Source organism: Calypte anna, chromosome 8 (genome assembly GCF_003957555.1).
Source record: "Calypte anna isolate BGI_N300 chromosome 8, bCalAnn1_v1.p, whole genome shotgun sequence".
In the NCBI taxonomy this organism is placed as follows: Eukaryota; Metazoa; Chordata; class Aves; order Apodiformes; family Trochilidae; genus Calypte; species Calypte anna.
The window spans coordinates 26,980,249-26,992,715 of record NC_044254.1 but is presented as its reverse complement, the minus strand read 5'-3'; the positions used below and the strand labels follow the sequence as shown (position 1 = coordinate 26,992,715).

Sequence of the window (12,467 nt, the reverse complement as noted above, 5' to 3'; positions counted from 1 at the left end):
GACCTGTCCTAAGTGTTTTCCTTTTGTTAAGTGGTTCATGGTCAGGCTTCCTGTGAAGTTAGGCAGTTAACCTTTAGGTAAATCAAAATCCAAATTCCAGAAAAATAAACTGTCAGTCCAGCTGTGACTTGTGAGATGCTTTCAATAAGTTCCACTGAGCTGTAAAGACTGATGCATCCCCACTGTGCTGTAAAACAAGATATTATGGAATTGGGTTGTGTGGAGGGGGAGGGGAAGGAGTTGGGGGACATCTGTTCTCTGCAGCATTTCCCTCCCTCTCTGCTGGGGGGATGTGAAGCATAAGTCAGGAGCTCTACTGATGCTCAGGGATGAGGTGGTTCCCCCACAGCAGAGGGAATGCACTGGTCTGTACTGGGGGCCAGCAGCCTCAGCACCTGGTGTCCCATCTTTGGGGTAGAAGCATCTCCCTGCCCGTGGAAATGGGCCTTTGGAGCGACTGTCAGGCTGGGGGCTGTTAGCTTCTTGTTCCTTTTCTCTCTTTGATCACCCTTCATTTGCTTTGTCCTTTCCTACTGTTTTCCTAACTCAGTGTTAAATCAAAATGCTCTGATCAGACTCAGGTGTTCCAAGAAGGTGTAGTCAGCAAGCACTGCGACTTGGATTCTGATGTTGCTTCATTCTTCCCCCTTTTTGCCATGCAGCACTTACTGAGACTTCAGAGAGGAAGAACAGGGAATTCTGTATTTCAGAATCAGTTCAGCAGATTTTTGAAAAGCTATCTTTGAATATCCTCTAATACACATACAGACTTGAAGAGCTTATTAAAGAAAGCCCCTGACACACTTCAGCAATATTAAATCACTTCAGACAGTGCATGGCAGTGTAATGTTACTGAAGCATTTAAAAATTGTTAAAAGAGCCTGGATTTGAAAGTACTAGAGGATTCTCAGCCTTTTACTGTGAAAAGTGATTTAAACTGTCATAATTATTTCAGTAGTCCTAGTGTATTGCTTTTTTAAATTACAGAGAAAGGACATTAGTAAATAAATGTAACTGTTAATCTCTGGCCAGCTAACCATCTGATATGCTGGGTTAATTTCTTTATTAAATGCTTGTTTAATAACTGGGCAGCTGTTCAGACTGGGCAGCTGGACTTGAGGGTAATTGTGCTAATAATGAGCACGTCTTCACAAAAAGAAAGAGCAAAAAGAAGATGTGGTTAGTGAGGAGGGAACCTCATGACAAATGGCATCAGGACAGTGTGGTCCTCTCCCCTCCACAGATTGCCTGAAGTAGGTGGCTCATCCTTCAAAGCAAGAAGGGCCAGCAGGAAGAATTGGAGTGATGGTTTCTTCTTTGCTTGGTGATTTATTCTATGCCTCCACAGCCTGTACCTCCCCAGCCCTTCCAGCCTCTCCCCTCCTGCTGCTCCACTGGGTTTCTGCTCTTGGGGAGCATTTTTCTGGTGCATTTCTGGATCCCCCCAACAAATCCACATGATGTCAAACTGCAGCTCTCTCCCTGGCTATTAACTTTTTGCCTCATGTACAGTTTCCACAAAATACAAATGGACTAGGATGGTGTAAGATTTAATTAAATGTGTTTTCAGAGTTCACTGTAAGCAGGAACTGCTGGATGGGTGCTAAGAATTACAGCTTTGTTTACATGGAGGCAGATTCTTTTATGCTGGAAACATTATCATAAGCAAGAAGAGTGATGAAGTATAACCTCAGTATAATGAGCAATGAATACCTTTTCCTTTTTTCTGTGGTTCAGTAGGAGAATAATGAAAGCTTTGAAAGAGGATTTGAGGAGCCAAAATCTGAAATTCATGTCTAACAATATGATTTTTTTTTTATTCTTGGTGATATTTCCAGCTACTTCCCACATTGTAGTCTTTGTCTTCCAGCTGCTGGTTCTTCTGTACATCCTGTCTGATGTCTCTGACATCTCAGATAGGTCAGAACGTCTTAAACAGGACTAGATTACAGTGTTTAAAGATCTAAAATTTTTTACTTATGTAGACTGAGAACTTCATAGGTTTCTTCCTCAGCAAACTTGCAGTGGCTTTCTTTGCTTTTGTTTGTTTTGTTGTTTTTTTTTTTAATTGATGTTTTAAACTCAGAAAATGACCATTACTTTTTGTTTCCTTCTTTTAACAGCACTGGAAAGGAGTCAATGAGATGAACTGTTTGGGCTATAGTATCTGAAAGGCTAAATTATTCTCTTGAAGAGACATTCTAAATGAGCCTGACCCAGATCCTGGATCTGTGTGAAGAGGACTAAGGATATAGGATGTCAACTGAGGCAGAACTTCAAGTGGCTGTTAAAACCAGCACAAAGAAAGACTCCAAAAAGAAAGGTAGTGACTCATTTCTCTTTACTCTTATGTATTTTGTACTTTATTCAGCTCCTACATCAACCACCTTTCATGCATCTGTGGTTCTCCTGTTATCTGTGTGCTCTGTGAAAGGAGAATTTGTTAAGCCCCGTGGAAGTCTGGTGTGGGAACCTGGGGTTTGGTTCTCTGACATTAAGAATCCATTGAGATATATTTAAAATGCAAGAAAGATCTTCTGTATTACAGTTCATTAATTTTTGCACTCTCTAGGTATTGCAGTTGTTTCACAAATGGAAATACAATTTCAAAACTTACTCTTAGCAATAGATAACTTTTATTTCCTCTGTTGATAGTATATTTTTCTTCTATTTTTTTAATTTTCTTGAACTAACCAGAGTTTAAATGCACTTTCTGTTACTGGAGGTTGAATCTTACTGACACTTTGTGAAGTTACAGAGAGCTCAGTAGCAAGCTGCAGAGAGATTAATTGTGATCAAATAAAGGATATAGAAATAAAGAGGAGGAAAATGCAAAATGAAGGAGAAGCTGTTAATAAATTCATGGTTATATAAGTTCATATTTGTATTTACAGTTTTGCATCCAAATGTTGGGCAGCTCTTTGTGCTGATAAGCATCAGAAATGGGTCTGTTTGGATTGGTGGTTAGAAATAAGAGTACTGAAGGGCTTCTAGTAAGGATTTTTGTCCCTAGATTCTTACTACTATTTTTATTGCTTATGTTTTTAAGTACTGATGAATCTGGAGGCCAAGACCTTGAATTCTAGTGGTGATTCATGTTGCTCTGAATAGCTGTCTTTGATTTTTTTCTTAAAAAACCTCTGCAGGTAATGAAATAGACATTGAATTTAATATTAATCGCTCAAATAAGCTAAAACAGAAAAATTAACATAACAGTTTTAGTAACTGAGGCAGCAGGATATAGATTTTCTTGTGAGCTTTTCAGTTTGGTATTGTTTCTTTTTATGGGTGTCTAATTTAACCATTTACTTTTTTTCTTTAAGACAAAAAATATTCTCATCTTTGATTATATACATTTGTGTTGAAAATTTCACTCAGATATCTGATAAGTAACTTGTTCAATAACTTGTGTGCCCAGGTGGCCAAGAAGGCCAATGGCATCCTGGCCTGTATCAAAAACAGCGTCACCAGCAGGTCCAGGGAGGTGATTCTGCCCCTGTACTCAGCCCTGGTGAGGCCACACCTCGAGTACTGTGTCCAGTTCTGGGCTCCTCAGTTTAAGAAGGATGTAGAGGTCCTGGAGCAGGTCCAAAGGAGGGCAACCAGGCTGGTGAAGGGACTCGAGCACAGGCCCTATGAGGAGAGGCTGAGGGAGCTGGGGGTGTTCAGCCTGAAGAAGAGGAGGCTCAGGGGAGACCTCATTGCTGCCTACAACTCCCTGAAAGGAGGCTGTAGCGAGGTGGGAACTGGACTCTTTTCACAGACGACCTTCAACAAGACAAGAGGACACAGTCTTAAGTTGTGCCAGGGGAGGTTTAGGTTAGATATTAGAAAGAATTTCTTCACGGAGAGGGTGATCAGGCTATGGAATGGACTGCCCGGTGAGGTGGTAGATTCTCCGTGTCTGGAGACATTTAAAAAAAGACTGGATGTGGCACTCAGTGCCATGGTCTAGCAACTGCTCCGGTGGGTCAAGGGTTGGACTTGATGATCTCTGAGGTCCCTTCCAACCCGGCTAATTCTATGATTCTATGATTCTATGATTCTATGAACTTCTGGGCAGCTATACCTTCTGTAGCTATTCTACCAAAGTGGTAGTTAAGACCTGGTGTTTGCAATTGGTTTTTTTTATCAGATGTCTTTGTATTAGCATTTAAAAAAAAAAAAAAAAGACACAGAAAGTAAAATTTTCAAGCATTTTTGGGAAGATGGTTTAGAATCCTTCTGACTAATCTAAATCTAAACTCACATGGGGGGAAAAAAATCTATTTAAGATAAAACAGATGTAGTTTGGAAAAGCAAAATAGGGCAACTTTGATGTAAATGAGACTGTGATGTTAGAGAAATGTTTGAGGCAAGTAGAGAAAGTAAAGATAGTTTGATTGTCTGATCATTCAATATTTCTGGGCAGGCAGGAAATGTTTAAATGTCAGTTCTTTGCAATAGGGGCAAGAGCTGTTTGATGTGTGTCTCCAATGCTGTTGCTTCTGCTGGAGGGTGAGACTTTTGATAACAGCAAACAACTGTTTTAGGAACTTGATGCTTATGTTAATAAAATATTCAGCATCCTACTTCGAGAAAACCTTCTCACAAATCATAGTAACTCAATACTTCTCTGCACGAAATCTGATTCTGTCCCCCCAATGGAAATTCTGAGAATTACTGCTGAGAAATATAAAATATCTTCTGTGGCAGCACTCAGAGCTCCCTGCAGCATGTCCCAGAGTATCTGAGGAGCTGGCAGGGACAGGGGACAGCAGGAGCACATCTCCAGAATTCATCTTTCTCTGTATTTTATTTTATGTGCAAGTCAGAGTGCATCCCATCACATCCAGCCATCCACAGTGGGACAGTGACTGCTTTATACAGACCAGGTGTGCAGCTCAGACCCTTTTGCCATTCAGATCCTACATTATGAAAGTTAGAAGTGACTTAATGTGCTCTTTTACTTGTCCTTGAATTGTATGTGTGTATTTAAACACGAGCTCTTTCCTATATAGTGTGAGTGATGGACATGTGAAAAACAGGGAATTTTTTTCTTCTTTTTTTCCAAAGTTCATTAAATGTGAGCGGTGCTAATATGAAGTTTTTAGTGTTGTTGCTAATCAGTGAATTTGCATCCAAACTTAGTATTCCCAAGAAATGAGTCTTTGCTTCATAAACAGAAATTTCAGCTCTAGTAACTTCAGCTCCAGGTTTTGTCTTTCTTCTACAAGAACCATGCAACCTTTTCCATTCCATCCTGCAGCAGGGAAGGGGCCTCTCTGGCTGTGTTTTCTGCTGCTCTGGCAATTCTCCTGGTATCAGTTCACAGAACTGCATTGAGAGCAAGAGGTTTGATAACAGCTTTTTAATGGAATGACTGTCCCACCAGTTTATTCCATGGGGAAGATCTGGGATGTCTGATGGGGGATAAGGATTAGCATGGAGTTAGAGCATGGGACACGTTTCTTGAGCTGAGCAGAGGTCTGTGTAGTTGTCAGCTAAATCTTTAAATCTCTCAATGTGTGTGTAAGGGTAAGCACTAAAATAATACAAAGCTTAATTCCTGCTATTTGTAAGGTATATGAATAGAAATCATGATAAAACATTGAGGGCTTTGTTGTTGCTGAGTTTGCCAAAAATCATGTTCTCTAAGAAGCAGAATTAACATTTCAAATAATGCTCCTAAAGGCTGATTTGATGCCATTTGTTTGTTTCAGCTGGTTCCTTAGAAGGTGAATAACATTACATGTTTTTACCATTCAAGGTGGGAAATGAGAATTTGAATGCAAATCTGCATCTCCTTGGGGGAAGCCACAACATTTTCCTAGGGATTTGGTTTCCTCTCCTTGCACTTAATTTCTCTACATGTTATACTTGAAGCTTAATTTTTTGCAGAATCATTGCTCATTATGTCCTCTCTGTGGAGTCTGTAGTAAAACTTTTGAGTCAATTTTCAGAATTATAGGGACTTCCAAAAATGAGAGCAAGATCCAAAGAGGATCTCAGGCATGGTGAGCACAACAATCATTGATGCTAAGGATCCCCAGGGGGTGAAATTCCCTTATTTATTAGGTTTCCACTGCAAGACATGGGAAGCACGTGGCATTTGGAAATAGATTTCCCAGCAGGCAGGTGGCCAAGGCAGGGATTGTCACAACAAGCCAGAAGAAACTTGGGATTTAGAGGGAGGGGTGATGTGCTGTGTCTCTACCAGAGCTTCTCACAGCCATGGGTTGGGGCTTTGAATTTTGGCTGAATGAACCCACAGGTTCTGAAGCTGTGATTGAGGAGGGGGGAACAAGATCAGACTCCACTCAGGGAGGTGTTTAATGCCAGGTAAGGAATCACCCTGCTTACACCAGCAAAACAGAGGGTGTTGCCTGGCAGGGCTTTCCTGATGGTAAAAGAATTTTGTTCCTTTTGGGATTAGGGTGGCAAAAAGCTTAAGTGTCCCATTTTAACTCTCTGACTGCTAATTAAAAGGAAAGCAATGGGCCTGGGACTATTCCCATGTCTCAGGTTGGGCCTCTGGCAGAGTCACATCTATTTCCTGGGCCTTTTAAACTCTAATGAGTGGATGTAGTCTATCTAACTATCTAAAGGAAAACCTTTGCATCCCCAGAAGCAAAACTCTTGTCAGACTGAGATCAAACAGGAGGTACCTAGTTAGTTTCCAAGCCTTTGGGGATAAGCAGCCTTGAAAAAAGGTTGTGTTTGTCAGGTTGAGTTTGCAGCATAGGTGCTGAGGGCTCCCCAAGTCCTCTTCCCAGTTTCTTAGACTTCCTTTGAATCTCATTTTTGGACTAATCCTTGGTAAATTTGAGAGTGGGCTGGAGGCTGCTGGTTGATGGGAAAGTTGCAGTTTTGCTGATACCTTGAAATTTCTCTGTGTTTTTTCAAGTTGATTTCCAGATTGGAATTTCAGTTGGAATTAATAAGTGCTATGAACAATGACAGTTGATTATTATTATTATTATTATTATTATTATTATTATTATTATTATTATTATTATTATTGAACTGTTTTGTTGTATTACAATCAGCTAGCACCAGCTAAAGCATCATCCCTGTGATGAGGCATTTCAAGTTGCCAGATTGGTTGATGTTCATTTATTTTTCTGATTACACAGCTAAGATTCATGGAAATCAGCGTAATTCAAATTTGATCTGGAGTAATGAAGGGGGGGCAGAGTCAGGAACTTATTTCATTGATAGGGAGTGGATTTGCTTTTGTTTCCTTGCAGTAGTTATGAGTTGTTCAATAATTTATAGATCATGTAACAGCAACTTTAATTGATACGTTAATTGAGTCCACGTGTCTGCCTTTAACAAATCTCCTTTGTGAAGTGGTTACTGACAATATTAATTGCATATCTTTAGAGTTTTGATATCAGGTATGAATCCATTCTCAAGCTGAAAGAGGGTGGGAAAATCATTAATTTTGACATTGTGTAGCTATAATTAACAAGAGTTATCCAATAACCCATCATAAATTAGAGAGCTCATGAATTCTAGTTTAAATACTGTGTTCAACCAAAGGGGCTCCATGGTTGTGTGAATTGCAGCATCCTTAAGGGGTGATGGATGTTGTCTCCTCTTGCAGTTATTTACTGGTTTTAACTGGCACACAGGTCTGCCAAAGCTAAGGCTGGAATTCTGTCACTTTGCTGCTTCTCAGTAAAGATTTAATGATTTATATAGAATAATAGTTCCTGAAGAACTTGTGTTATCTTCTAGTTTCTCTCTATTTGAACAGCAGTCAAAGCACTTGGGTTGAAACTAGCAATTAGGAGCCTTAATGCAAGGCTGTTCCATGGGGGATTTGACTCATGCACAGCAAAACTGTGCTCCAAGGTGTTCTCAAGGTGTTCCTTGGGAAATCCTTAGGTTGCTGGAAGGGGAAATCACCTCTGCATCCTCTTCAGTCTGTGCTCTGTGTTGGTTCTCCCTCCATCCACTCACACCAGGAAACTACAGCTGAAATAGTGGAGAAAGAAAGTGAGGAGCTGAGGCTGGCAAAAGGAGGTAGAATTCCCAAAAAGTAATATTCAGGGAAACTTTGGGGTACTTGCAGTAGTGGAAAAAGACTCCCAGCAAAGTTTCTAGTAGGAGATTTCTAAACAAAAACTTTAAAAGAGTTCAAGGAAGAAAATTCTGTCATGTAGTGAATGTCACTGAGCAGGAGTGACTTAACTCATCCATTTGAGGAGCTAAAAAGCCTCTAGGGGTCTGGGCCCCTCAGTTCAAGAAGGACAGGGAAGTGCTTGAAAGAGTCCAGCGCAGAGCTGCTAAGATGATTAAGGGAGTGGAACATCTCCCTTATGAGGAAAGGCTGAGGGAGCTGGGTCTCTTTAGTTTGGAGAAAAGGAGACTGAGGGGTGACCTCATCAATGTTTTCAAATATGTAAGGGGTGAGTGTCAGGGAGATGGAGTTAGGCTCTTCTCAGTGGTGACCAGTGATAGGACAAGGGGTAATGGGTGTAAATTGGAGCATAGGAGGTTCAAGTTGAATAATCTAAAAAATTTTTTTCCTGTAAGGGTGACAGAGCCCTGGAACAGGCTGCCCAGGGGGGTCGTGGAGTCTCCTTCACTGGAGACATTCAAAACCTGTCTGGACATGTTCCTATGTGATGTACTCTAGGTGGCCCTGCTCTGGCATGGGGGGTTGGACTAGATGATCTTTCGAGGTCCCTTCTAACCCCTAGGATTCTATGATTCTATGATTCTAAGTTTCCTAATATGGCTCACACAGAAATAATCTACAGGGAGGAATATGTTGGTGATGATGGTTTTATATCATTCCAAATCCAAAAATATTTGCTTCATAAATATTAATGAATTATATTTCTGTCTGCACGTTGCCTTACATGCACTTGAACTTCTTGTCTTTTCTGAGACATTTTGCCTTTTCCATTGAAATTCTGCAAGCAATAACACTCTATGTCAGTGTTACTCACTGTAAAGCACAGGTTAGAGTTATGAGGTGTATTGGTAAATGCTCCTGTTTTGCTGAAGGGAAATCAAAGACAAATCTGAAAAATGAGATTGGTCCCAGAAGTCTTGGAAGCCTTGATCTGCCCACCAGTTTTCCCTGATACAAACAGGTAACACTTGGCATTGATGTTGATGTGTGAATTGCAGTGAATACTTTTCCATATTACTGGAGAAAATTTCTCAAAACTTTATATAATCTCATATAATTAGTGGAAAGTAATGAGCTTTCATGCCTGTGTACATATTGGGAAGTTTAAATTGCTTTCAAAAAGAGTTGGATTTTTGCATCCAGTGCTGATCTGACAATTGATTCCCTAAAATTACAGCACAAATCAGAGCTGAGCTTGATATATAACCTGGAAGTCATATTTCTGATTTTGAGAGTTAACCAGTATGTTTTGCTCTCTCAGTAATGATATGCAGTAATTTCATGAGTCAGCTTGTAAAAGAAAAAAATGTGGAGCAATGGACAAGATAAGGGAAACTTGCAGGGTTGGGGTTGTGTATTTAGACAGCCAGAAACACAAGTGTTTAGCTAAATACCAAAGTAAATTACTCACCAAAACTGGAAGTGAAAAATTGTTGTGTCCTTCATCTTTAATGTCCTAAGGCTTTGGGACACTGGTGACTTGCTCTTAAGAAAAACTTGCCACAAAACTGGTAGCCTTTTGAAATACTCTGTGGCTGAATTTGTAAGCACATCCTTCATGTGTTATGGCATATTCCTGAGCTCAAAGAAATACACTGTGAATTTGGCCAAGTAATAGGATTGGACTCCCTGGGATAAATATGTCATGCCCAGACTTTCACTGGGCTCCTCAGGAGTAAAGAAAAAGATGTGGCTGTGATTCTTGCAGATGATGTGCTCTGGCTGTATAATCAATATTAACATTATTGGCCATCCAGAATAAAGGTAATAAAATCTGTAATGTATTTGGGTTGTCTAAGGACGCAGTGGATGAATGTGTTTAAGTAGCACATTCCTCTTGAAAATTAATTTCTCACACGAGATAAATGTGTCCTCAGAAATAATTACATATGAGTTGTGTTATTTTAAACTAAACATTGTTATATGTAATGGATGGTGTTAGTGTAAAGAAAGGAAAAGCTGCATTTCTCTCCTTTTACAGTTGGCTGGTTTTGCAGATAAGACAACAATACATTTAGTTTGTTTAACTAAATAATGTGTTTGTGTCAGTCTTTTGTATGAAAACAAAGAGCTTGAATACAAAGCAAAATATGTGGGTTTAGTTGTTTTTAAACTAGACCAAGTCTTAGTGAAATCCTGGGTAGATGTATTATATGCACTTAATTGATTTTTTTTTTTTTTTAACAATTCTTTCAAAGTGTCTTTTGCTGCAATTTCAGATTATCAAGTCTTAATGTGTGTGTATCTGTGGTTTCTGAACAGGCCTGGGGAGTAGGAGAAAGAATTGAGGTCCCCTGCAGTGTGAGCAGCCAGAAAGGGGACCATTTTTTCAGAAACTAAAAACCAATAACACGACTGAATGCTTTTGCTTTTGTAAGGAAGGAAAAATCAAGGTGCTTCTTGGTAGCTTTGCTTTCCTAGGAATTATCCCCCAGATGATGTGAGTAGGTTTTGGGTACAAAACCTTTGTGTTTGTCTGAGGGGTGACAGTAGAGGAAGCCCTGATGGGGCCAGGCAGTGAATGCAGGGTCAGAAGCTTCTGTAAGTGGGTTCTGGCCCCAAAGAAATTGTGGAAAATCTGTGTCCTGAGAGCAGAGTAGTGGGGTAGGATAACAGTACCAAAACTGCCACTCCTCATGCTGTGTGCTTCAAGAGTTATTCCCCTCCCTTTCACCTCTCACAGTAGTTTCTGTTACTGGTTTCCTGGTCCCTATAGTACTAAAATCAGGAACAGCTGGATGGTAAGCTAATGGACTATGCACCTATAATTCTGTTCTGTCACTATTTTATTAGTGACAAAGATAATCTTTCCCTGAGATTATTATCAGGAGTGTGTGCTGCTTTAAAAAAAACAAAACAAAACAGAAACAACAAGACAGGGTCCTGAGTGTAGTTCAGAAAGATTGTAAATTCACTACATACATTTATTGGTACTCAGCAGCAGTTCCCTGATGCCTCCATCATTCGGGGCTGCCTTCTGACCCTTTTTCTTGTCTTGATTAACTTCTCACTCTGCATTCAGCTGTCATTCACCCCAGAATTGCTTTGCCTCTCACTAGCCCAGAGTTTGGGCTGCAGAGACCTCTCTGTCTTTGGCTGCATGGACACCATGATGGCTCAGCACAAGCTGGAGCTGCACCAGGTTCCACAGTAAGTTCTCTGCAAGGAGGAAAGATCCAAAGTCCATCCATTTTCCATTAAAAAAGCCAAGTCTTCCCTGCTTGGATCTGTCTGTGAATGGAATCAGGACATGAATCCAGTCTGTGAATAGAATCAGGACATGAATCCAAGCTGTAAATCAGCAAATACTTGAGCACTCATTGACTTTTTGCCACCTTCTAGTAACAGCCTTGAGGCCAAAGCTAATATCCCAACACTAACCCGAGATTTGCAGCAGGCAGTCTGCAGCCTGTGCTGTCTGTACAACCATTCTTGACATCTTACAAGCCCCACTTTTCTGCTTTGACCCTCCCTGAGCAGCCTTTCCCCTAAACCCTTCTCTCTGTAGCTGAGGATCAGTGGAGTTGGCTCACTTCTGATTCAGGCAGAGCATTTATCCTGGTTTTGTTGCCTAGGCTGGAACAGCAAACAGAGTTTATCACTTATTCACAAGCAGGAGAGTTTATGCACTTCATTTACCATAATACTGTTGGCTTTTTCCAATTCCTTTTATTTATGCTTTTGTGCAGTGCAGGAGGGCAGTGGCCCAGACAATATCCATTATTATTTGGACAAGAACAGAGTAGCTTTCCCTTCCAGTTCTTAGAGACAGCATCACTCATTGCTGCAAAACAGTATTCAAAATAGGAGTGAGGCAAATTCTCTTTTGGCTTCTGAGCTGTGAAACCCCCCTTCTAAAGTAGAACAAGTTTGAAGTGAAGGTGCAAACACTGTGTGGTCTCTCTGGGTTTTGTGTCTGCTTTGTGATGTAGGGAAGAAAAAAAGCTATTGCTCCATCAACACAAAAATCAGGATGTGTGGGACCAAAGATGTTAACATGATGGTGTTTCCAGGATCTTCCATTAGAGGTAATTGAACCTGGTGGGCTGTAGGACCCAGGGGATTTTTTTCTGCTCCAGGCTGATGGAAAACTGCTGTGGTTTGTTGTGTCCAGGTAGCAGCAAGGCTGAGGATGTATTCCTGGTGGGCATGTGCACTGCAAACAGCCATACACACCATCCCACCCAGGGAGGAGGTTTTCCCAGCACCCACATGATAAAAAACAGCACCTACAGACAGCAGAGATTGCTCAGTCCTCCACTTTCACCAGTCCTGACCTCCAGGTGACCACCTGGGGAAGGTGGGAGGTTTTTCTGGCTGGGGTTACATTGCTGCAAAG

At 40.7% G+C, this 12,467-nt stretch overlaps 1 protein-coding gene across 1 annotated transcript in view; it reads left to right on the top strand.

The window, feature by feature from the left end:
* Window positions 1-2,155: 2,155 nt before the first annotated feature.
* Window positions 2,156-12,467, top strand: part of DAB1 (DAB adaptor protein 1) — a 105,331-nt gene continuing 95,019 nt past the window's right edge. The window contains exon 1 of the mRNA XM_030455215.1: window positions 2,156-2,323. Coding sequence (XP_030311075.1) covers window positions 2,257-2,323 — 67 coding nt within the window. The 5' untranslated portion in view covers window positions 2,156-2,256. The remainder of the gene's footprint in view (window positions 2,324-12,467) is intronic.